This window comes from Condylostylus longicornis, unplaced genomic scaffold, assembly GCF_029603195.1.
Source record: "Condylostylus longicornis isolate FDR11 unplaced genomic scaffold, ASM2960319v2 ptg000027l, whole genome shotgun sequence".
Lineage (NCBI taxonomy): Eukaryota > Metazoa > Arthropoda > Insecta > Diptera > Dolichopodidae > Condylostylus > Condylostylus longicornis.
The window spans coordinates 651,704-677,106 of NW_026577996.1; the positions used below are offsets into that span (position 1 = coordinate 651,704).

At 26.9% G+C, this 25,403-nt stretch overlaps 4 protein-coding genes across 8 annotated transcripts; 1 reads left to right on the forward strand and 3 right to left on the reverse strand.

The window, feature by feature from the left end:
* Positions 1–435: 435 nt before the first annotated feature.
* Positions 436–6,683, reverse strand: LOC129607380 (protein transport protein Sec24A). Of its 5 annotated transcripts, none has more exons than XM_055518351.1 (14): positions 6,581–6,683; positions 3,586–4,951; positions 3,426–3,528; positions 3,229–3,355; positions 3,057–3,166; positions 2,761–2,992; positions 2,542–2,699; positions 2,227–2,452; positions 1,918–2,171; positions 1,472–1,840; positions 1,192–1,397; positions 1,037–1,134; positions 834–972; positions 436–751 (listed from the first exon to the last, which is right to left on the reverse strand). In XM_055518351.1, the coding sequence occupies exons 2-14, from the start codon at positions 4,884–4,886 to the stop codon at positions 640–642; spliced, it is 3,435 nt and encodes a 1,144-aa protein (XP_055374326.1). In that variant the 5' UTR covers positions 4,887–4,951; positions 6,581–6,683; the 3' UTR covers positions 436–639. The 5 variants fall into 5 exon arrangements, with proteins under 5 accessions (XP_055374326.1, XP_055374325.1, XP_055374329.1 ...); XM_055518350.1 differs by having other exon boundaries at positions 6,538–6,678; XM_055518354.1 differs by lacking the exon at positions 6,581–6,683 and adding an exon at positions 6,207–6,502.
* Positions 6,684–13,855: 7,172 nt separating this feature from the next.
* On the forward strand, positions 13,856–18,454 carry LOC129607583 (syndetin). The gene is made up of 3 exons (XM_055518675.1): positions 13,856–15,170; positions 15,416–15,941; positions 15,997–18,454. The coding sequence occupies exons 1-3, from the start codon at positions 13,971–13,973 to the stop codon at positions 17,100–17,102; spliced, it is 2,832 nt and encodes a 943-aa protein (XP_055374650.1). The 5' UTR covers positions 13,856–13,970; the 3' UTR covers positions 17,103–18,454.
* Positions 18,455–18,876: 422 nt separating this feature from the next.
* On the reverse strand, positions 18,877–21,998 carry LOC129607307 (GTP-binding protein 1). Its single transcript, XM_055518212.1, has 5 exons — positions 21,785–21,998; positions 20,880–21,396; positions 20,660–20,823; positions 20,424–20,602; positions 18,877–20,306 (listed from the first exon to the last, which is right to left on the reverse strand). Exons 2-5 carry the CDS (start codon positions 21,275–21,277, stop codon positions 19,128–19,130), a joined length of 1,920 nt encoding a protein of 639 aa, XP_055374187.1. The 5' UTR covers positions 21,278–21,396; positions 21,785–21,998; the 3' UTR covers positions 18,877–19,127.
* A 517-nt stretch (positions 21,999–22,515) lies between these two features.
* Positions 22,516–24,466, reverse strand: LOC129607468 (putative odorant-binding protein A10). Its single transcript, XM_055518497.1, has 3 exons — positions 24,401–24,466; positions 23,157–23,364; positions 22,516–22,814 (listed from the first exon to the last, which is right to left on the reverse strand). The coding sequence occupies exons 1-3, from the start codon at positions 24,464–24,466 to the stop codon at positions 22,573–22,575; spliced, it is 516 nt and encodes a 171-aa protein (XP_055374472.1). The 3' UTR covers positions 22,516–22,572.
* Positions 24,467–25,403: the final 937 nt, after the last annotated feature.

Genomic DNA, 25,403 nt, shown 5'->3' on the forward strand with positions numbered 1-25,403 from the left:
TAATTCAATGTTGTATTAATCTTTTGAAGTAATTATATTTAGTATTATTGCAGGCAATTTAATTTATTTAGAATATACGATTCGAACATTTACATAAAATTTTATAAATTTTATTTTCATATCTACATTTTAAACAGCAAATTGAAACTTTAATAATTAATCAATGACGGCTGATTTCCTGTAGTAATATGAATGAAACTAATTGTTTACATCATAATTTAATAAATTTAATTTTAAATTAAAAAACTTTTAATAAAAAAATTTAATTTATAAATTCAATTTATAATGAAAATATAGTTTATAGTTCATAGCTTTCTTTTCAATAAACTGTTCATGAGAACTAGTATCACTTTTTGTTTCTCATTATATTCAAATTTTAAAAACAAGTTTTTAACTAATTACTTTAAACATGAATCGAGCAAATCCATAAAGTTCTTAATATCTATAAAATTTTAATGCCTGCATTTATAGTTTTAACAAATTTAAAAATAATAAAATATAAATATTTGAATTGTAAAAATTACTTTGTCTTAAAAAGTTTATATTCATAAATCGTTATAATTTATTTTTATTTTCACAGATCTTGTTTTATTTATTACATATATTGATATTTTAAAGTTATATTTTTTATCTTAAATATTATTTAACCTGAGTTCTTAAGTGTTGCAAGAATTCATAATAAGATAAACTAGAATCACTTCTATCATCAACTAATTTTCCCATGAAAGTTGATTTACACGTACTTGTATCTCTGCAATAAACATTTATATATTTTAATATTATAGAACATCGTTTTGTTTATGTTTTAGTTGAACATATAATATATTTTATACCTAATAATTTGTATAGTTGGTAGATAGGGTTTTTCCTCATTTAAATGATCAATAAAAGATTTTAAAGCGAAATTTTCCGCTGTATCAATTGAAGGCAGATTGTAACATATATCTGGAATTTCGGCGGTTGACTTAACTCCTAAAATATAAGAAGAAATATACATAAGCAATCTTTTTTGTAAAAGAAGAAAATAGGTTTATACCTAATACATTTTCTAAAATATTTTGTGGTACATTTAAACCAACGTATATTATAATTAGTTGCCCAGAATCGATTAAAAACATTGAACGCGAATCCAAACTAAACAAATTTTTATTATTAAATCATTAATGAAATATGAATTTAACAAATACATACAATTCAGCGGTAAGCTGAAGTAATGGAATATCTGGCAAACTTTCTTCTTCATCGGCATGTTCTGGTAAATTATAAAACAATGCATCAATTTGATAGAATTCAGGATAAATATATTTCATTAATTGGTCTAACGGCAAATTTTTCATGGCATTCATAGCAGAAATTCTATCATCTAAACGAGTACTTGTACCCACTCTAAATGCCATCTTAAAAAATCAATTAAATAGTTAGTTGTTTTACATTTAGCTTGAAACTCATTTTTCATAGAATATAGACTTACATGCTTAAGTAAAGCTAATATATAAAGTGGTAACAGCGCTAAATTTTTAGGTGCCATCAGTTGACCGCTTTGTCCACCGGCATAATTTTGTCCTAATTTGAAAGCACTTAAAATATCTATTGTAGCATTTATGAAAGCTTCACGAGCGTCTGCTAAACTAGAGGTCAATGATCGATCTACAGCCATTTTCGATAATAATCCTACGATTGCTTGAGAGTCTGCTGAATGCATTACTTCATTTAAATTATTAGTCACGGGCAAGCACAGTGTATGCACTCGAATTCTACGTTCACCGTCGCTATTGGTATATAACAAAGCTGCTTGGAAGCAAATAGTTTTCACATCTGAAAGATTTTCCTCGTATGATATCTAAAAAATTGTAAAAATAATATTTTAAAATTTGTTTTAAATTAACCGAAAATGTAAATATTATTTTAAATTAGTACCTGCATACCATAACCCGCATCAGGATTAACATTTGGTAAAGAAAGAAGATCAGTTGAGCGAACGAAAAAGTTACCGTGGAATGTATGAACTTGTAAGCCTCTAGTACAACGTATACGCATTACAGCTTCAAAACCAATTTTCCCAGTCAAATATCGTTTTAAGCATTGCTTAAATGAATCAACATGATGTGGTTTTGTTTTTTGAAATAATGGAAAGTGGTGTATCGATCCCCCACTATGTTTACTTATCCCAGCTAGAATATTAAAATATATCACTTAATTCAAAAACATTTGAGCGTTTTAGCTTACATATTGTCGCCAGGTCAACGTATTGCTGATTCAAAACAAATAAATCTACAGCAATTTGGTAACCTGAACATTCTAAAGCATGTCTTTTGTAAAAATCTGTGGCCGGATTCAAATGTGCAACATCCTTTGAAGAACGATTATTTGGATCTTCGCGTGGTTCTAATAAACCAACTCCTTTGTTTGGTAAACAAGTTTGAAATACTGTGACACGACCTCCAGATGACATCTGCGAGAAAGTATAACGTGTTCAAAAATTATTTCTCTTAAATACATTAAAATTGGTGCTCTAAACTTATTTAAAGAATATTTAATTACCATTAGCTTAAAAGCAACTTGTAATGCAGCACCCAAGCATGAACCTGGATCATGAGAATCTGCAAACCTTGTGGGCAATTTAGATAAAAGATCTTTTACTAATTCTTTACATTCTTTTAAATTCACTAAAAGGTTGTCAGGACATGGTATAAATGGATCTAAAAATTAAAAATTTACAATTTACAATTTTTTATTCAAAAATATAACCAAATGTAATACCCTCTATGTCAACCAAAGTCATTTCGCGTGGTTGATTTGAACCTTCTGCGATGTTATAAAAATGAATGTGACTGTTGTAAGCAATAAAACCAACTTGAGCTCTTGCATCACCAGGCATATCGTCTAAATATTTTAATAACGCACTGCATGCAACATCGAGATAACCCGATTGTTGAGCAAGAATGGAAACATCAAAAAGGAAAAGATAAATTGCTGGCTGTGGTGGACGAAGCTAAAGAAATGCAAAAAAAAAAAAAATGTTATTGTCTGTCATATATTTTAATTTTAGAAATTACCATATATTCCGAAGGAGCAATAAATTCTATGGTACTAGAACGCACTTCTGGACGCCGAGTAACGTCACCATAAGTTTTTGAAGCTGGATCGTAATGAAAATCATCTGGGACTAAAAATTAATGTAATGGCGAAAATGTCAAAAATAAGTTCTATTAATGTAATCAATCTTACGTTCATTTACTCGATAACATAAATTACATTTCCACATTTTACTATCAACAAAATGCACAAATGGATTGATATATGTTCTACATAGTCGACATCTTACAATGTTTGGACATTGAATGACAGGTAAGCTCTAAATTGAAGAAGTTGATGAAAATATATTTTAAATTTCTGTCTAAAAACTGGGATTATTAATTACTCACGTTAATATCTCTAAAGGGGTGAACTAGAATACCAAGAGGCAAACGAGATTTTTGTAGTAAGCTATTATTTTCGGGAATTTTATTCAAAGTGCAACGCATAATGCTAAAATAATGGAAAATTTAACATAATCTCATAAAATTTTCACTTTCATTTACTCACTCTGGATTACAATTAACGGATTCCTGAAATTGATTACTAAGTGTTATTTTGGGTATTTGAATTGTTGTAGAACTCAAGATATGACGATGTTGCATTAAATCGATTATATCTTGGCCCCACAAACGATTAAAGCCCTGTTGTGTTACACTTCCTAAATTTTGCTGATATTTAATTGGTCCTACATTTTGGTTGTCATTGAATGTTTGTTGTTGCTGGGGGATAAGATTTTGAGACATCGAAATTGTTGGTGGGGGTGGTTGAATGTAGTTTTGATTACAGTTTGGTGGAACAAAATGAGGTTGGCAATTTGAATTATTCACTGTAGGAAACTGTTGCGGATACTGTGTTCCATTCGGTTTCGCAGATGATACGGCAACCTGTGGGCTTTGGAATTGTGTATTTGATAAAGGCATTGGAATAAATTTGTTTTGAGTCGGTTTGCTTGTTATTGAGGGTGGTTGCATAGCCTGCGTAGATATTTGTTGCATGTTATTATTGATTACATTTGAATCAAATGTTCCCCCTCCTAACGGTTTTGATGGTTGTATTATTGCGTTTGTTTGCTGTGATGCGGAAAATGAAACAGGATTATGCGATAGAGATGATGAAATTGGTCTGTTTAAATTGTTTTTTTCGCTATTTGAGTAGTTAACTTGATCAGCTTTCGCTTGAACTGAAGTTTCATTATTTGAAGATCTATTGGGTTGCAAATCTGAATTTAAAGCATTCGTTTTAAAATTGTAAGGATAAAGAGAGTGATTGTTGACTGGAACCGAATATTGATTTAACTGGTTTATTGAAGATTGCTGAATAGTCGCAGTTTTAGTGGGCATCATAGTGTTTTGATTACTATTCAGCGACAAATTTTGCATTTGCATATTGACGATTTGATTTGTGTTTTGGATTACCGACGTAGTAAGCATTGCTTGCTGTAAATTTGTTGTATTGTTTATCGCTGGAGAGGCTGTTCTAGATGAATTATTACTCCCACCTCCATTTAGTAAATGAACGTTGGTTCTTATATGTGACGGTAAATTGGTTTGATTAGCTTGTGAGGTAGATGATGTTAAAGAGTTTTGTTGATTTTGAGTGTTACTATAAAGTTGGGTATTTCCATTAGATGAAGATGATATAGGCTTTAAATTAAACTTCATTTGCTGATTATTAGATTGATTTGTTGGAGTTGTTATTTGATGTGATTGTTTTGTTGGCAGCTTTTGAAAAGGCCCGTTTACATAGTTTGATGGCATTGCTGCCATATTTGTAGTGCATTGATTTGGATTTGGATAAGACGATGACATAATCAAGAATTATAATTTATGTAATGTTTTAGTTCGTAAGCAGCTGGCGCATCTAAATTTATCAACTAAAAGATTATTAAAATATGTATGTAAAAAATTAATAAAATTTATTTAGAATTAACATTTAAAATTAATCAAATGAAAATCTATAATTCTACATTTAATTGTATTTCAATTACGTTAAGAAAAATTATTTTTAACATAAATTCCGGATTTTTATGAAGATCTTTCAAAAATATTTTTTAAAATGAATTAAATTTATGAGATTGTATAACGTAAAATTTAATCCACGTCATTAAATAACGTTGATACATTAAAAGTGTTATAAAATTATTTTAATAAAAATGGGTGATCATCGATATACAAACAGATAGTTAGGTATATACCTACCTACCTACTTCGAATACAACAACTAAAGTAAATATTTACTTACAATGCCATTGCTTTCGTACACTCAGCAATGGTAAGTTTTTTACTTATTATATTAAAATGAACCGTTTGATTCTTTTTTTAATCAGTAAAATTTAGTTCTCTAATTAAAAACTTAGCTATTGCACTTACAGGACTGATACACTAACATTAAGATGTTGCCAAAGTAGGTACCTACCTACTTATATACATATACCGACCTAGTTAGATAAAAAGTTAATTTAAATTATTGGACCTACATACATAATCTACATATTTACGTCATATATTCACCAAACGCATCTTTTTATAGAAAATTCTTAATTTTTTTGTTATAGAGAAATCAATCAAATTATTTTTAATGCAATCGCGAAAATATTGTAAGATCAATATAAAAATTTACCCAAATAGTTATATTTTGTAAATTGCCATTTATTGCAAGAATATTTTATAACACTTTAAATCCTTTAAATACCTTTTTTCAAATTCTTCAATTTTTTTGTGAATTTTTATTTAACTTTTCTGATATATCAATATGTATTGACAAATGTGCTTTCTAAATTAAACACTTCATTAAATCTAGTTTTTTTAACGTAATTTTGTGATTTTCTCTTTGATAATGACCCAGATCAAGCAAGGCTAATTGGCCCGAAAATTTTTTTAATCTTTGAACCTACCAACCTACATGGAATATTTGGCTTAATTCGATGTAAATTAGAAAAAATTACAAAGTCAAAATGTTATTCGTATGCATAATTTTAAGCTCTCTCAATTTTAAAACCAAAAATATTTCTAATATGTACTTATTTTACTTAAAAAAGTTAATTTGAAAAAGCAACTTCATTAATGACATTTTGGCGCATGACAAAGGGCTGTCATTTTTGACGTTGAGCTTCCACATAATTCACTTACTGCACATACTTTTAAATTATAATTCTTTTTCACATTAAACTAATTTAATTTGTGTGAATAAAGTTTTCCCTTTGTTAAGAGTACAATTTCAATTAGATGATGTCCGTAAATGTAATTTTCTAGAATAATTGGAAGTTTTGAACTTATAGCCACTAATTTTAAGTCTTGCAGTACATCATCAAACTTGCTTACTTTCGTTCTGAATACAGATTTATTTTATTCAAAACGAATATAATATAATTCAGAACGAAAATGATCCGAATAATGATTCATTGAACACTTTTTCTCAAAATTTTAATTTTCTGTTTTTTTTTTGTCAACATGAAATTACCTTAACCTTCGAATTTGCTTTTAAATAAACTTAATTAACTAACCGTAATCACTTATAATATGATTATGAATTATTATTAATTGATTTGACAGTAACAAAAAAATCGTTTAAAGGCTTCAATATACATAATATGTACTTCAACCACGGCTGACAGAGATACTGATTTCTGAAATAATGATATATTTTTGTTATGTCAATATTTGATCACAAGTTTTCAGTGTTGATGTACATGAAAAAACTACTTTAACCCTTTGATTATTGCATTCAATGGCGAAGATTACACGCTCAGTGTTAAAATCAGTGATTAAGTGCTGAAAAAGTGACAGATGATTACACTATTAGTTTTAACTGAAGATTTTAAAGATGGCGGAAAATGAAAAATTTCATTTGTGAGCACAGATTGGAAGTGATTAACAATTTATACATAGGTAATAATAGTATGTACATATTAAAATTCCGTCTTGAATTAAAAAAAAATATAACACAAATTATAAATTAAAAATTGGTATATAAATAGTTTTTACTTTGTAAACTTTTTATAATAATGTAAGTACACAATAAAAATTTTACATAAGTTGAATTATTTTAGTAATGTATAATATAGTACAATCAGCAACTCTCTTATATGTCCGAAAACCTACAACTTCTTTTGTTGTTGAAAGGAAAAAAGAAAAACAGAGGCCATGGATTAAAGAATTATCAACAAGATTTAGAGTTAAAAACAAAAATAGATTTTGATTCTGAAAAAGTCAAACATATTACACAAGCATGTGTTGTTCTTTAAAATTTAATTTTGGAAAGTAACCGAAGGTATGTTTGAAAAATATAATTATTTTTCATATTAAAATGACTAAATTTCTTCTAATTTATAGTTATTCAGAAACTGCTCAGTTTTCTAGAAATTCTACAGATACAGAAAGATAAAGGAACTCTACAGTAAGAATGAGAAAGCAGAGGGATCAAGTTACCAACGTTATAAGAAAGTTTTGCTGATTTTTGCGACTGACAAAACAGTTACGTTATTTAATTTGTAATTTGAAAACAAGAAAATTATCATTCGCAAACAAATGGTATAGCGAAATATTGTTTATTTCACAATAATCAAGAGAAAATATAAGATCTTTTTCTTTGTTATATTATCTTTTCAATGTATTTATTTTCTTTTTTCACATCCTTCATTTCTGTGCAAAGTTCATGAAAACAAAAAATTTTTTTTTTTCAATGGTTGATAATTTTTCCGAAATATAATTTTTTTATTGGTGTGAAAAGAAAACTTCCTTTTATTCGGAATAAAATACTTTTTTTTTTTTTTTTTTTCGCTAATATATTTCGTGCGCTACATACGCACTTTATCAAAGCTGATTTTCTTTTCATGAAAACATTTTTCTTTTGTCAACTCCATTTAAATGACTAGGCGGTTAATGTTCACGATGCTTAAATATTTTCCATTTTCAAAAAATTTATGAACTCCATCAGGAATTGTATTATCAAATAAGATATTAACCCTAAGTAACTGTAACTTACCCCAATAATTGAAAATATTTACGTTTCGATCTCGTTTAATAACTATTTGGCTTAGATACCTTTTATTATCTCAATTTGGTTAATATATATTAAGTGAATTGATATTTTTTTAAAGAAAAATAACTTTGATACACATCAATTTTCAAATAGTCAATTGTTAACTACATTTTACGTAAATTTTGATAATAAGGAAAATATTTTTAGTATTGAATTTAAGAAATTAATAAATAAATTTGTAATTAAAAAAAAGGTTAATAATAATAATGAACTTGCAATAATGAAAAATGATAAAATTAATAAATATAGAAATGCGATATGGACAAATAATATTAATGATTGGCAAAATTATAAAACAGTGAGAAATAATTACAAGTTTAATTTAGAACTAAGAAAAAATGAGTTTTTAATGAATAAAATTGATAGTGCTAGTTGCCAAAGGGCTGTATGGTCATTTTTAAAAGAATACATTTTAAAAAAATCAAAAGTAAAAAATTATTGAACTTAAATTTAGAAATGTTATTTATACAAATTCATTGATAATAGCCAATAATTTTAATAAATATTTCAGGGAAAGTATGATTCAAATTAATAGTAGTATTCAAAATGTACCGTTTGTCAACAGAGGTGCACCATTTCAAATACCATTTAAATTTAGACGAATAAATAAAAACGAACTAAAACAAATTCTAAAATCTATGAAAAATATATAATTTTATAATTAGAAAAAAATATAAATTTTATAAGTGTCCAAGTTATTTTGGATTGTTTTCATTACATTGGTGATACTGTCACCGATTTGCTAAACGAATCAATGAGGATAGGGTGTTATCCAGATTTTTGGAAGGAGTCAGTTATTTTACCAGTTGAGAAAATAAAAAATTCAATTGAATGTTCTAATTTTCGTCCATGGAACATGATAATAACAGAGGCTAAAATATTGAAAAAGGTAATTTATTATCAGTTGTTTGAATTTTTAGATAAAAATAATTGGATTTTTGAGTACCAATCTGGGTTTCGGAAGCAGCATAGTTGCGAAACGCTTTTGAATTTGGTCATTGCTAATTGGAGAGTGGAAGTAAATTATTATTGTATAAATTATTATTGTAAGTGGAAGTAATTATTAAAGAAAGTTATTCTAGCAGTATTTATTGACTTAAAGAGGGTCTTCGAAACTATTGACCAAGACATGCCGCAAATTCTTTAACGTCAAAATTTTGTTTTCAGTCTGCAAACTGTCTGACGTATAAAACTTTTACGGACAGAAATGTAGTAAACTTTTTACCCGTAATTGACTTAGAATTTTGATTTAGATTGATTTGAATTTTTTTTAGATTATAATTTTATACTTACATATTAAAAATTAACAAAAAAAATATTTATTGAAAATATTAAAAATATTGAGTGACTATCATTACGTTAAAAATAATATAAAAAATATTTTTTTTGTTAATTTTTAATATGTAAGTATAAAATTATTTTAAATCTAAAAATAATTTTTTTTTGTTTTGACGTTACGGATGATCAAAATTCAAAGTAATACTCTTAATAAAATTAGAAAATTATGGTGTTCGCGGAAATGAGTTAAATTGGTTCTACTCTTATTTAAAAAATAGAAGACAACGCACAAAAATCAATGATTTCATATCTGAAACTGTTGTAGTTGATTTAGGGGTGCCACAAGGAACAATCTTAACAGGGTTTCTGTTATTTTTGATGAAGAAATGGAGAAAGCACTCGAATTCTCAAAATTATTATTATTTGCGGATGACGCTCTATTGTATGTAAGCGGCGATTCAATAGAGGAATGCTTGACGAAGGTAAACAGTGATTTGAATAACCTTAGTCAATGGTTTAAGCAAAATAAACTCATGTTGAATGTACAAAAATCTAAAGTAATGATCATCAATGGCAATTTAATAAATAGTGTTTTGGTCGATAATATTCCTCTGGAAGAAGTAGTTAAAATTAAATATCTTGGATTAATAATTGATAATAAATTAAACTTTAAATGCCACTTCGGTTATACTTATATGTAAGATAATAGCGAAAAAGATTTACTTTCTTTCCAAGATACGTAATCATATATAGGGTTTCTGGACTGTTTTTAACAGTAACAGTAAAACCGCTGTTTTTTTTGGAAAAAATCAAAAACAGCAAAAAAACAGAAACAGCTGTTTTTGAAATGCTGTTTTTAATGTTTTTCATTTTTAAATTTTAATTCAAATTTGAAAAATTCTAGCAAGCATGTATTCTTCAGTAAATCTTTATTATCATAATTCACAAACTATTTACAACAATTTGTATAAATATCAAGTCATCTTAGAAAATTTGAATTTTTACTGGAAAAAATTTCCTAAGAAATTGAAAAAAAATGTTCGTCTTCATAGTGGTCACTGGCTTTATTTAAAATTAGTGTTTCAGTTCAACGTCAACCACCACATAATTTATAAATAAATATTTCAACTTAATTGTTTGTAAATAAAATTTTGCACGAAAAGTAGTAAGTATATGAAAAATTATTTACAAAATTCCCATTTTGAAGTTATACAAAATTCCCATTTTTAAACCTCTTTATTATATTAGTAATGTCAGTCTGGGATCATGCAACAAAACGAAAAAAATTCAATGACCAAAGAATTAGAAGATTACGTCTATTACGTAATTAATTACGTCTATCAGACAAATCAATATTAGCATTGATATTTTTAAAATATTATTATAAAAAGTAAATTTTAAAGAATTTTTGTATCATAAATGTAAAAAAAAGTATGAATTAAAATAATAAATTGAAGTAGAAATTATTAAAATTTATGTCTATATTAAAATTGTTATCTCTTTTCAGCTTTTCACTCTCATATATTGGAAAATTTATATGAAATTTCACTTTATATGAAAAATCAGTAAAACAGCTGTTAATAGCTGTTTTTTCAAAATTATAAAACAGCAACAGCTGTTTTTTCAAAACCACTGTCCTCTCTATTATGTATATCGGTATCGGCCGATAAACGATAATTTATCGGCAAAATTTTGTGTTTGTATTACCAACATTGTTTATCGGTAAATTTTATCGGAGTCGGGAAAGCTTTTTTTCCCTGTATAGGAAACGTATTAGCTGGTATTATGAAAACGATAAATTGTCGGGTTTTCACCGATTTAAAAGCGGGTACAAATTTTTAGACGACAGATTTTTTTTTTGTAAAATCTTTATTTTATCAAGGAAACTGGTGTAATTAATTGCTTTTTTAAAATGTAAGCATTTTTTCTAAATTATTTTCTTTCAAAATGTTATTCATATATTTTATTTAGGAGTAAAATCGTAAGCAACAAAAAACAAATTGCGCGGTTAGTAGAAAAAATGGAAGAGGACTTAAACCTGGCAAGGAATGATAATCTGAAATTCTGGATAAACCTAAAAAATGTGTACATATTATATAAATAATAAAATAAAATAGGTACATAAACATACATTTTGTTGTCTAAATCCAATGGATTAGTTGAATCTCTTATATGTCGTCTTTGAATAGCTTGCGTTTCTTCACTTTCAAAATATAATGCACGTGACATTTTCCCGATATATGTATACTTTTATTTTACAAATTTAACAGAAAATAATTTTCTTACTACAACTTTTTAGCACATCAAAACCAAATTCAAAATAGTTTTAAAAATTTTTTGAAAATAACTTTTGAAAGAAAACAAATGTCATTAGAAAAAAAAACATTTTCTCCAATTTACAAAAACAAAAATTTGTATGAAAAAGCTTCTTTTAATCGGTTGAAATATTTTTATCGGTATCGGTTCATAATACAGAAGAAACCCAAAACCGATGAGAACTGCCGATAATATATCGGCCGATACCGATGTTCATAATAGAGGGGTGTTTTTCAGAAACCCTAATCATATATATTCAAATACTTTAATAAAAGTTTATAATTCTTATATAAAGCCACATTTTGAATATTGTTCAACGGTGTTGGCGTTTTATTCAGCTGGGCAGATTGAAAGACTGCAAAAATTACAAAACAAAGGAATGCGCATAATTCTTAGGTGCAATAGATATACGCCAATTATCTCTATGTTGGATGCTTTACAATGGCTTAGGGTAAATAAAAGATTAGAGTTGGATGTTTATTTATTTGTTTTTAAAATGAAGGCAAAAATGTTACCTGGGTATTTGTGCAATAGGCTTATTTACGTTGAAGATGCACATCATCATTTCTTAAGAAATATTTTCAACTTTAGGCTTGACTTTTTCCGCACTGAAGGTGCCAAAAAATCTGTACTGTATAATGGATTAAAAATTTTCATTGAACTACCTCGGGAGATCAAATGTATAGATGATTTTAAATTATTTAAAAAGAAAATAATTGAATATGTAAAAATTAATTTTGATTAGTAGTATCTTTTTGATTTTTACTTTATTAAATTCATGTAAAGAAGCAATATATGTTTCCAAAATTATTATAGATACCATTCTACAATCCTATTATTGTTATTAAATAGTATCAAACTAAATAAAGAAATAAATAAAAAAAATTAAGTAAGTGGACTTAAAAAAATAGTAATACATAATATTTTGTGTTTTTGCAAAAGAAATACTATTATGAGCATATGACCTTTGGAAAAAAGATAATAGCGGTATTTTTAGATTTTGGTTAGATTCATACTTTTAAATAAAATGGAACAATATGGAATTAGAAATCAAGAATTCTAAAGCTAAATTCATTGGTTCGTCAGTTAAACGACGAGCTGATGTATTTCACATGAAAATTTGGATTTTTGACATTCTTTATTTTTAGTACAGTTTTTTTTCCCTCTCTCAAAAAGTTGATCAACTTCAATTTTAGTGCGGAAGTTTTTTTAAAACTTCAAATTTATCTATACTATAGTTCAGTATAATTACATATAATTCTTGTCAAAAAAGTAATAAATCCATTATAACAAAAAAAACGATCAGATTTTTCAGACAAACCAATGAACAATCAAGAGAAAAAATAGTTCGACTTTAAATAGCTCAGCTCAAAAACGACGAACCAATGAATCCAGCTTAACGGTTTACTAATTTTTTGACAAATAAAAAACAGTGAACAAAAATAGATTCAGCGTTATCGTATTGTGGTAGAATAGTGAGTTTAGTCGTAGCAAAGGCTCTATTGGTAAAACAAGGGGGGTTATTCTTCCTTCTGTACATAAACGACTAAACAGAATTTTGACCAATTGTAGTATAGTATTATTGACTGATTATCATGTAAACTAAAAGAATATTACGTGCAACAATGTGAAGCGAAAAATAACGAAGAATAAACAATTTATAATATAAATGATTCAATACGAATAAATTAAAAATTAACGTAAAAAATTAAATATATTATGTAGACAATATCAAGGATTAAACAAGCAATAAAATTACAATTAATAATGAAAAAAATAAAAGCATTGATGAAACTAAACAAAAATTTAAAAAAAATCGTTGTTTAAAAAAATGTATTCCAAATCATGTTTAAAATTTCTATTTGATTTTTTGATATGTTGTACACAAAATTCCAAATTTAATTTTTATAAAAAAATCTAATATTTTGGCAATTTATATAATGAAAAATTCGAAATAAAATTTGGGAAAACATTTAATAAAAAAATATCAGAAGTGTCATCTTTTTAAAAATGGTTTAAAATTTTTAGTGCCTAATTCACAAAAAAGCATTATCCAGTTTTGTATTGTTGCCGTGGTATATTGTGTGTAAAAAATGTGACATTGACATATTATGAAGGAAAGTCTGACAACTTATTGCATAAATCAAAACAAATAAAATTTAAACATGTAAAATTGCGAATTTCTAAAGCATAATATTTTTATTTAAGTAATGTTCATTTGATTTTTCTTCTGATAAAAAAAATTAATAATTTTAAAAATGGATGAAATTAAATCGAAATTCTTAAATTTTGTAAAAAAACAAAACCAAGTAAGGATACCAACAATGGGATTCTCAACTTTACCATACGAACACAACACTAGCATTGACCAAGCTGATTCAGTCTCTATAAGCACAAGCTGCAGCCATGAAATTAATGACACAAAAGACCATATCAATGATGAAGACTGTTTGAAAAATATGGAAAAAATATTTTATGAAGATGAGGCTGATTTGAAAATGTATATTATAAAAAAGGTAGAATCAGGTCAATTGCCTTTAGATAAAATTCAAGATTATTCAGCTGATTTACGTAAAAAGCAAAAGTTACTTTCTCGAAAACTCTTGGTTAATATTTCGGATCAAAAAGCAAGCTGTAATAATGAGTTTCAAAATATTCTAGGAATAAAACAGGATTTATCAAAAACTTTAACTGTAATACAACAAAATCGTTTACATTTACAATTCGCGAAAAAAAATCTTACAACAATCAGTTTAGAAATTTTGGCTGCTTATCGAAAAAGGGAAAAAATGAAGATTCTTATTAAAATATTTAATGCTATTAATAATATCAAAACAATGGATATAAAAGTTCAAAAACTATTAAATGAAGGTCAATATCCGAACGCAATTTACTTATTACTTAAATGCAAAACTTGTATCTCGAAATTGCCAAATTATAATTGCGTTACTTCCTTGGACAAAAAGTTACAAGAAACTTTACTAATGTCTGAGTTAGAAATGGAAAAAATTTTATATCAACTAACTGAAAATATTGACATAAGTAAATACAAGAAATTGCATGAAGCATATTCTTTGTTAAAAAAATCAATTATCATTATGGATCAATTACATTTGAATTTTATATCAGCGATTCATGTGAGTTACTTACAAGTTGTGAAAAAATTTGTTAGCGCGTCTGTTTTAGATTCACAGCAAAATGAAATATACGAAGATTTCTGCGAAAAAGTTCCCCATGAAAAATATTTAATTTGCTTAGTTGATTTGTGCAAATGTACTTGGAATATTTTAAAATCTTATTATCAAATAATTTCGTGGCATCAAAATTTAGATCTTGTTAACGACAAATTACTAGATGAAGAACAGAACAAATCAATTTTGGACAAATTAAACAATGGAAAACTAAGAATATGGAATGATGTTCAGGCAAAGATATGTAGATATCTGTCCTCTACTCAGGTGAGAAATTTAGCCTGACATGGCATATTTTTGTTAAATTATTTAACTAAGTTGATAGATAAAATACTTTTACTTTTTATGATTTGTGCGTATTATGTTGAACAATTTGTTGTCTCATAGATTATTTTTTTTAAATAATATATCACCTATTTTTGCTATATTTAAAATTTTAAATCATAAAATTATTGTATTTTAAATAGGATCAAATGTTTTTATTTATTTAAATTGGGTTTTTTCATTTTAAGTTAAAGAATTTGAAATATGAGCAATTCATTCAAGCATTGTCTATTGTGAGAAAGTTACAAAAAGTTGGTTTCGAATTCTGCGAAGACGAAAAATGTTCCGATAAACTTATCAATACTATTCACTTACAAAGTTTAGAATTTTTCGAAAAATATCATGCTAAAGTGGTAAATGAAATAATTTTATTTTTTGAGAATGAATCTTGGCTGCCTGTGGAATTTTGCAGCGTTTTAGAGTTACAAGAATTTAGATTTGTTAAACTTAATCTCATGAAATTAAAATCAAAGCAGGACGATGAGGTGCATTCAGAAAACGAATCTCAAACCGAATCTCAAAATCAGATTAACATAGAAAATTCATATGATGAATTAGTATCAAACAATTCTCAAGATATTGTCTCGTCTATTACTGAGGACATCGGGTATTTTGTGAGGTACTATGAAAAGAGCTCGCCTTTTGATGTCGGCTTGGATATTTCCATGACGGATGAAAATTTTTTTTCAAAAATAATTGACCAGTATCCTTTGGGTAAGACCAATTTTGTAAACTGTCGTCTACTTATTACTTTTTTTATTGTTGTTAGATATTTGCAAGAAAAATATCGGAATCGAGAGTTCTTCTACGGAATCATCAAACGAACAGTTAGCAAAATGTGATGAAATGTGCGCAAATAACACATCCATAAATATTTTGCGTTATATGGGACGTTATTTACAAATGTGCAAGTTACTACATCCTATTTCAACAAAAATTATAACATCCATTTTAGAATTATTTGATTTTTATGCATTCTTTATACATGAGATTTTTTGCAAAACTTCAAGTAATACTGTCAATGTTTCAAATGCTGACTTGGAAATAAAATTGAAACATATTGAGGAAAATATAGTGTTGAAAGTACAAACCTGGCCAAATCAAAACTTTACACCTATTATAAAAGAAGAATTGGAAAATACAGAAACATTATACGGTTTATCTTGTCGTATTGTTGCTATTCAGAGTGGGTTGAGTATGCTGAAACAATTTCAGTTATTGCATCAGTTTTTGAATAAATTATTACCTAATTTGGATGGGACGTTGACCGAAGTCACTGAGAAGCACATGACATTTTTTGAAGAAATTGCAAAATTAATGTATTTAAAATCGATTTCAAGAATATTGGATAGTGAAGAAATCTTAAATGGAATGGCTAAAATAAAATGGGATGTTAATCATGTCAGTACACAGCACAGCTTCTATATTGATGTAATCAATAGAAATTGTCAAACATTTGCTATGAAACTAGAAGAAATTTCAAAAATAGTTGAACAAATACCATATGAAATTGTTTGGGACTGCTTAGTGCAATCATCAACATGCTTACTAGTTGAAGGCTTTTCTAATGTAAAAAAATGTACAGCAGGCGGAAGAGCGTTGATGCAACTAGATTTTACTTATTTTATCTCCATGGTAGAACTTATATCCAAGCAAAAATTTTCTAATCACCGTTCGTATGTTGATACGTATATTAAAGCATATTATTTACCATTGGATGAATTTATTGACTGGTTGAAAATTCAAAAAGATGCTAAAATATACAGCAATAAACAACTTTTGTCTTTAATAAACTGTACATATTATGGAGATAAAAAAACTAAAACACGTTTAACTGAAATTTTAGATGAATCAAATATCGAAGGTATTAAATAAAAATCTAAAATTGTATTACAATGTAAATTTTATTTCAAAAATTGATAATATTTTTTAATATAATATTCATATATCTTAACATACATATACATATTTTTTTTTGTTGAAATTATGTAATTAAATGTGCTTCAAAAGTGATCAAATTCTAACTATAGTCTTAAACGAAGTATAATTGTGTAAAAGTAGTATTGCGGTCTATTTTAGCAGATGCATGAAAAATTTTGAAATTTTTCTTAAAAAATAATTTTTGAAAAACAAAACCCGAGTTAATAACAACAATATTAGAAGCGAAAAAATAAATAATGTAGGGACTAGTAATTTTTGTGATAAAATATTTTGAATACATCATCTTTCGGAGAGAAGGATGATGTATTCAAAAATTGTATTTGAAGAAGTTTGAAGCTGAAGAATTACACTAGATAAAATTGAAACCAATTTTCAAATTTCTTTTTATTTTACAATAAACTCAAAAACGAAAGAAATGCTAGAATAAAAGATAAAGTAGTAAATCTATTACGAAATTATTAGTTATAATTCTGGTTTAATAAAATTTATTATTGAAAACTCGGTTATTTTCTCACTTATTAACTTAATTGTTATTTATAAAAATTGCTACTTAATACTTAACTTTAGTTAAATATACAAAATGACATAATTAAAAAATTAAAAAATCTATATAATGTACAGAAATATAGACAAAAAACTGAGCTACTAAAAACTCTTAGTGCAAGGAAAAGTGTATATATGCATTTATGTATATACGCATTACAACTTTAACAATAATGTATAATACACACGTTAAATATATATTTTGGTAAATATGAATCTTTATATGAATTTTTAACTAGTACGAATTTGCTTCTTATTGATAGCGTTGTCCTTAATTTCGTTGTGTGTGTTTTTATCTTTTAATGTGTAATTTAATTTGTTTTCAGTTTTAAAGAAAATAGCTACATGCATAACATACATACATATATGTGTATCTATTCATAAAAATGAGAAATTAATATATTTTTATTTAAAATTAATATTAATTGTTTCATATTTCAATAGGTATATCGAAAAAATTGTAAATTAAGACAATTTTGTTCTTATTATTTTTAATTATTATTTCTTCGAAATAATATGCATGTGTTCGTATGAAAAAATATTTCATTTCTTCTTAACCGAATTAAAATCAAATAATTTATTTTTAGAAATGCTTGTAAAACAAAAAAGACAAAATTAAAATTAATTCGAATATAAAAAAGACAATTTCAGCTGTAAATTTTAAGCTTCGTTCGTTGATTTTCTTTTTCTGAATTAGAAAATTATTTTTTTTTGTATTTATTTGTAACGAACCTTTTTATTCGTCCAAATTGTTATTTAAATTATATTATTTCAAAAAATATATGTATTTTTTTATTAATAAACTTAAACCAGCATTTTTATTTTGTAAACTTTTTAAATCCATTTAAGATTTTAATTCTTATAATTATTAAGTAACTCTTATCTTACATTCAATCTAATTGAAGCTAGAAAACAAAATGATAAAGAGAAAAATGGCGTTTAGAAAAACTTGTGCACAATATACATATATATAACATAAATAAATAGTGTCTTATTCAAATTATTAATTCGAAACGACCATAGGATTATCACTAAACGATTTTTTTTCAATTTAAAAACTTTAAAAAAAGCTTTTATACTTTTTAATACTCTTAATCCATTAAAAAAACTCCTCTGAAATTTAAATTTTTTTATCGAAATAAAATAGCATTCATTTTGCTTCCATTTACTTTATTTAAAAACATGTTAGATATTTTATTAAAATATCTGGTCAATTTAAACCAAAAACTTTTTATTTCAATCTACAATATTTAATTTGCATACTTTTTTTTTACTTAAGGTCCTTCTCTTAAAATTTATATGAATTTTTTATACATACATAAGTAGTTTATGAGTTTAATATGTGGGAAGATATTTTGTATTAATTTAGTGGCATTTTCCTTAAATTTTCGTAACATTTCCTTAAATGTTATCTAATTACGGTAATTTTGTCATTGCATGATTTGCTCCTCCAATATTTATCATCCTTTTGTTACGTTTATTAGAGTTATTGCTGCCACCCGCTCCAGCTGACCTCTTATCTATACTTAATTCGAGTACTCCTTCTGAAAGATTTCCCTTTACAGTTGCATTATTTCCACTCCCTTGAATTGACCGATTAATTACTGTGTTCGCTGATTGAATATTAGGATTTTGATTTTGATTCTGCCCGCCACGCGATTGCATTTTGTTAGGTTTTGGACGATTTTGCACAGCCACCGAATTCGTCAATGGTTTTAAAACATTACCGACAGCTTTTGTTCGACCTTCCCGGAACACCATTCGTTGTCCCGGTCTTATGTATTCAGGATGTTTTATAAAACGAAATTTAACTACAGCTTTATCACCAGTTCGTAGACAATCTTGTGACATATCTAAAATGGAGGCAGTTTGTCTAATACTTCCACAATGCACCATTGCTTGATAACGCTCAGATATGGTTGTCGGATGATGTAAAACTAATATTTCTCCTTCAAATTCCCAACAGGCTTGTGGTTTTAATTCAGGGCTAACCATAACCATTCCTTTTCGAATTTGAGATCTTTTTATTTTTTTCAAAGCAAAACTAGCAGTTTGCCCTCCACGAACTTCCTTAACATTCATACGTTTTCGATGAATACTTTTAATAGCAATCGGCGTAAACTGCCCAACAGGATCTGGACCAAGCATTAAAATGTCATTAAGTTTAATTAAACCCTGTAAGCATGTGCCCGAAACAACAGTTCCCACACCTGGAACAAGATAGGTGTCATCAATTTGAAATTCAGCTGGTTGATCATCTTGGCCCGGCATTCGAGTTGTCAGTAAGTTCAAAAACATTTTCAATAAATCTAAATTTTCGCCAGTCACGTTAGATACTTGGAATATTGGACAAAGACGCTCAGATACAAAGTTGGTTGCACCCATAACGACTTGATCTGCATTTTTTACCATAACTGGCACCTTTCGGCATCCTGGTGATTTAAGTATTTTGAATAATAATTTCAAGTTATCTTCCAATATGTTTGGAGGGCACATATCAATCTTCGTCACAACCACAAAAACAGGTACCGATAAAGCTAATGCCAAACCCAAATGTTCTTTTGTCATTCCAACGATTCCAGCATTGGCGCCAATCTATAAAGAACAAATTTTTTATTATTAGATAATTTATTCTTTAAAATTAAATAAATTTTCATCATTTTGCAAGAGAGCACAATATACATGTATTATTTAACTTCATTTTTCAAATACCATTAACATTCCAAAATCAGGAACATGACCGGTCATTCCGAAAACTGTAGTTTTCAGATACCTTTCATGACCAGCCAAATCTATAAAAGTGATTACTTTCGCTGATTTTTCGCAAATTTTAACCCAATCTAATGTTCCGTGGTCTGGTTTATTTACAACATTCCCAATGCTATCGAACCCTAAAATTTTAAAAATAATAATTTTGTTTTAATTGAAAGCAGTTGTTATTTTCACACCTAAAATATCGTTGCCAACCGAACTAGTACGACCACTTTCCATTTCATGTTTGTGTCTAAATAGCCTTTGTCTAGCATGTCCCCGTCCATTATCAAGTTCTCCGTGTGTTAAAACACCTAATAGCGTTGATTTTCCAGCATCGACATTGCCAACAACAGCCACTCTAAAAAAATATGCGTATATAAGAATATATACTGTTTAACTTCATAAAAAACTCACCTAATTTCCATAAAATCAGAAGTGTCAACACGTTTTCGAATTAGAAATTGCCCGATAATTCCTTTTTCCACTTTACGTTCTCGAAGAAGAACAGCATCAGCATCAATCGTCGTTGCAAGTGATTGTAGAGTTGCAACAGAAGCTGCGTACTCTTCAGAGTCTAAACCACCATCATTACCATCTTCACCAGCCCCTATTTCATAAATTGTTTCACCCCGACTATCAATAACCCGCTCTTTAAGTTTTCGTTTTAATAATTCAAATTGCTCTTCATTTGGACTAACGAGTATGGTTTTTCCTCTAATGCTGCCGTAATCCATTACAGAATTCTGATTATTTAATGATTTTTCTTCAATAAACGGTGAGGTTTTTTGATTTTTAATCGGTGATCGCTCCATTATGACTTTTGCGTTTATATATTATGTAGAACTTTTTCTTTTGAATTTTGTACCAAACATTTTTACAACACCACGAACATATACATAAGTTGTAATAGTTTATATTAAAATTTCATAGCCTAAAATGAAATTTAAAAAGTTCTTTAAATTATTTTTAAATTGCAATTCTTTTTTTATTGTTTATGATTTATTATAATATTTATAATCCTATCTTTTAAAATGTTTTGCAATATAGCAGCAATAGATACATTTAAAATTGTCGTATGAAAAACATAAATATTGAAATTATTTTTAGCGCGTTGGCATTTATTATTATTTCACATCTTTAACAAAATTTCACTTTCACCAAAAATAGCATTAATATGGTCCAAACAATATGTACTTTTATTATTTATATGTATGCATGTACTCTTATTATACTCTATTATTTATAGTTGCTTTGTATTATGGTCGACCTGTATTATTTAATATGCTTTTCATTGCAATCCTTTATATATAGGTACTCACCTCTGGATGGTTAATTTAATGTATATGCCTAATATCAATTCTTTCACGAATTTCGTAATAAATAATGGTTATTTCAAAGATTGGTTTTAAATGCTATGCTTAGAAGCTCATTTATTATGAAATAAGTATTATTCACAAAAAAAACTTACAAAATTCTGTTTTATACTTTACTTTTATCTTTAAAAAACAAACTGCAACGAGCTTTTTAGGTGACGTTTTTACATTTGGCATTTTTAGAAAGAGAAAAAAGTTCTAACCGGACTAAAGAGCTCAAACAGCTGACTTTCGAAAAAGCTTTCCTGTATTTCTGTTAGAAACAAACATGGTAACAATTAACAAATAGTGTTGGGACTGAACTTTAAAACGAACGAAGTAGCAATATTTTGCACTATTCATGAGTGGTTTCCACAAGCTTCCTAATTTTTGATAAGATAACCTAGTTAAATTTTCATCTGTCTCATGAAGTACAAAAAAGCAATTACAAAAATATTTGTCAACAAAATTTAAATTAAAAAAGTACAAAATGTTTGTTTTTATTTTAATTTTCATTAAAAAGCAAAAGTTTTATTTCGTTAAAATTTTTGTTCACATTATGAAACCCTTTTAACGACTCTGTTATTAGTAATGGAGAATATTAAAATAAATTCCTCTTAAATTTTAATCTTAATTAATTCCCCTTAAATAGTTAAGACAAAAATTTTTCATTTATTTTTGAAGTTAATAAAATCAGATTTTATTATGCCCGTACCAAAATTTATGTTTTATTTAATATAATTTTGTATATTTAATTATTCTTTCATTTTGTCGATCTGAACAAGTTTCCCTTTGTTTTGATCTTCTGTTGTCGTTTCTAAATTCTTTAACTCCAAATAATTCCGGCGATAGCTACCCTCTGGATCGAATATCTTTTCTAAATGTATCCAATCTTGCAATCGGTTGTCGATTAAAAAATGAGTTATTTTGTCGGCTCCGTACTTTTGTTTTTCTGAGCATTTTGAGCAATTGGTTGACACTGCGTCCGGCAAAGTTTCTAAAATATAGCATTATTATTATAGTGAAGTTAGTAACATTTTGATATGAGGCGCTCAGCGCATTAGTGTTCTATCCAAAATTTTTTTCAAGAAGGAGTTATTATTCAATATTATTCAATAGAAATATAATGGCCTAAAGAATTGTTTAATTTTTTCAAAATACTTAGTTTACTTCCCTTTTCACTCTATTTTGACATAAGTTTGTTTTAACCTTTTCTTAAAATTAAATATTTAACATTCAATCTTAATTTACTCGAAATGTCATTTTTGCAAATAGGCCACTAATGCACTGAGCGCCTCATATACGGTTGAATTTTTAGAGCTTAAATAAGATAACATACCTTTTAACATTTTTCCGTCAGCTGTGCATGGTCCTTCATTTTCTAAACACTTGATGTAATTTTTAAGGAGCCTTTCATTATTTAAGATTTCATCTATGTCAATATTATCATATTTTGTATCGTAGATTTCTTTCGATATAACTGGAATCGATATCGAATTTCCAATGAAAAAAATTATGAGTAAGAAAATAAAAAAACTCATTTGGAACTTCAAGTTTTTCACAAATATCAAAGAAAACTAACGAAATAAGGTTCTTTACGCGGAATTTTATAACAATTCATTTATGGCTGGATTTCTTAAATACCGTACAGAAAAATCATAAATTACTTAAAAAAACAATTTATTTATTATAAACACGCAATCGAACTCAATATTTTTATGAAGATTTTCATCAAAAATTACTTATAATAGACATGTATTATTTAACCTAATAAATTATTAACTGCTTAGTAAATGGTGATGTTATTTAAAAGCTGTTTACTATGTGGCAAAGTTTAATTTTAATTTTTTATTTCATAGTTTAATTTAATTTATTTATTTCTTTTATTTTTTTTTATTTATGTTAGTAGATAATTCAACTATTAATACTAACAATTTAACAATTTAAATTCTTTTAATATAATGTGACGATAAAATTTTTTTTTATAAAATTCCAAAATTTGTTTTTACATGTAAAATAATTTTTCTTTTAAATATATTCATATTTCTTTCAAATCATTCGGAATGTTGTTAAACAAACTCAATCCCTTATACAATAACACGTTTTTCGTTTTTTCATTCCTAAAAAAAAATTATGATCTTATTCTAAAAATTCTTAAATTACGGTAATGAATATCCCCCGAGTATATGAGTCTGCTGCATAAATATGTTGGATACATATTATTCTTTAATCTAAATACAACAACAAAAATATTGACCAAGATACGTTGATAAATTGATGACCACTGTAGACATACTAACATAAATTTGATGAGCACAAATCTGTGCACACGAAGATTTAATCTTATTACCTTATTTTGTTATTTCATGTACATTTTTTCAACATTCTTACGATAAAATAAATATTATATAGAGGAATCGTAGATTTTAATTGTACACTCCATAGAAATTCTTGGCCGAACTTTGGGAAAGAAGTATAGCTACTTTTTCAAAATTTTTTTACATACATACATACATACAGACTGTGTCCTTTAAAATTCAATTTGTCATCAATAATCACTCCTAGATATTTCCTTTCCTTTACTCTTTCTATTTTATCAATTTTAATTTTAACATCTAAATCTATAACATTCACGCTATTAAGAACCATGTTTTTGGTCTTTTTGTGGAAATATTTATTTAAGTTTATAAGGTCTTTGCTTATTTTGTACATACATACATTTTTTTTATTATTCATTTATTTGCGACAGAAGTAATATTACATATATTTTACAAATTAATGTGATTAAGAAATAAAGAAAAATTAACCTATTGCACAAGACAAGTGTCGGTCTTAAGAATTTAAAAAGTCAAAAAGTTAGGGTTCATAAATTACAAAAATCCTAAAAGAACAAATCTATTAATCAGAAAAAGAAATTCAAAATAAAAAATTTATATAAACAAAAATTTAGAAAAAATATAAATTTGAAAAAACTAATAAAGAAAAATAAATCTTAAAATAAAAAAAAATTTACAATAGAAAAAATAAATAAATTTAATAATTACAAAAAAGTGTAAAACCTCTGCCCTAAACCAAAACACGCTCTTATTTAAACTCTGAGAGCATAATGTTAATAGTTTATGAAATTTGAAACTTCAAGTAGCGTACCGGTACTCGATTAAAAACTCTTGGTGCCGTAAGATTAAAACACTGACTACAATGTAAAAGATCGCATCACAAGAAAATCCCCCGATCTTAAAAAGAAAATTTTCAACGTTTTGAACAAATATAAATTTCTAATAGGCAAAATTTTCAAAAATTTAAACAAATTAAAAGATTGTTTACATACACATTTCTTTTTCAAATGATTCTGATCTATTAAAGTATGCACCACCCCTAAAACGCTGCAAGAAGAACGAATTAATATAAATAAGAAACAAAGTAGGACCCAGAACTAAGCCCTGAGGCACGCTACATCCAATCGTTAGTTCGCCACTCAAAACATACCAATTCTAACTTTTTGTTTTCGACCTGAAAGATAAGAAGTGAACCATTCAAACATAAATTCTCTTAAACTCGTTTCTATGATAATCTAGATAAGAGCAAA

Bases quoted from the DNA above. Each gene is read 5' to 3' on its own strand.
- LOC129607307 (XM_055518212.1), bottom strand. From the start codon at position 21,277: ATGGAGCGATCACCGATTAAAAATCAAAAAACCTCACCGTTTATTGAA. The intron at 20,824-20,879 runs GTGAGTTTTTTA...ATATTTTTTTAG, and splicing joins TCTGATTTTATGGAAATTAG to AGTGGCTGTTGTTGGCAATG. The intron at 20,603-20,659 runs GTGTGAAAATAA...TTAAAATTTTAG, and splicing joins GGTTGGCAACGATATTTTAG to GGTTCGATAGCATTGGGAAT.
- LOC129607468 (XM_055518497.1), bottom strand. From the start codon at position 24,466: ATGGTTCTTAATAGCGTGAATGTTATAGATTTAGATGTTAAAATTAAA. The intron at 23,365-24,400 runs GTAAAGGAAAGG...AAAAACTTGAAG, and splicing joins AAATTGATAAAATAGAAAGA to TTCCAAATGAGTTTTTTTAT. The intron at 22,815-23,156 runs GTATGTTATCTT...GCTATATTTTAG, and splicing joins TGACGGAAAAATGTTAAAAG to AAACTTTGCCGGACGCAGTG.
- LOC129607380 (XM_055518351.1), bottom strand. From the start codon at position 4,886: ATGTCATCGTCTTATCCAAATCCAAATCAATGCACTACAAATATGGCA. The intron at 2,172-2,226 runs GTAAGCTAAAAC...TTAATATTCTAG, and splicing joins CGTTGACCTGGCGACAATAT to CTGGGATAAGTAAACATAGT. The intron at 1,135-1,191 runs GTATGTATTTGT...AAATTTGTTTAG, and splicing joins CTTCAGCTTACCGCTGAATT to TTTGGATTCGCGTTCAATGT.
- LOC129607583 (XM_055518675.1), top strand. From the start codon at position 13,971: ATGGATGAAATTAAATCGAAATTCTTAAATTTTGTAAAAAAACAAAAC. The intron at 15,171-15,415 runs GTGAGAAATTTA...TTTCATTTTAAG, and splicing joins GATATCTGTCCTCTACTCAG to TTAAAGAATTTGAAATATGA. The intron at 15,942-15,996 runs GTAAGACCAATT...TATTGTTGTTAG, and splicing joins AATTGACCAGTATCCTTTGG to ATATTTGCAAGAAAAATATC.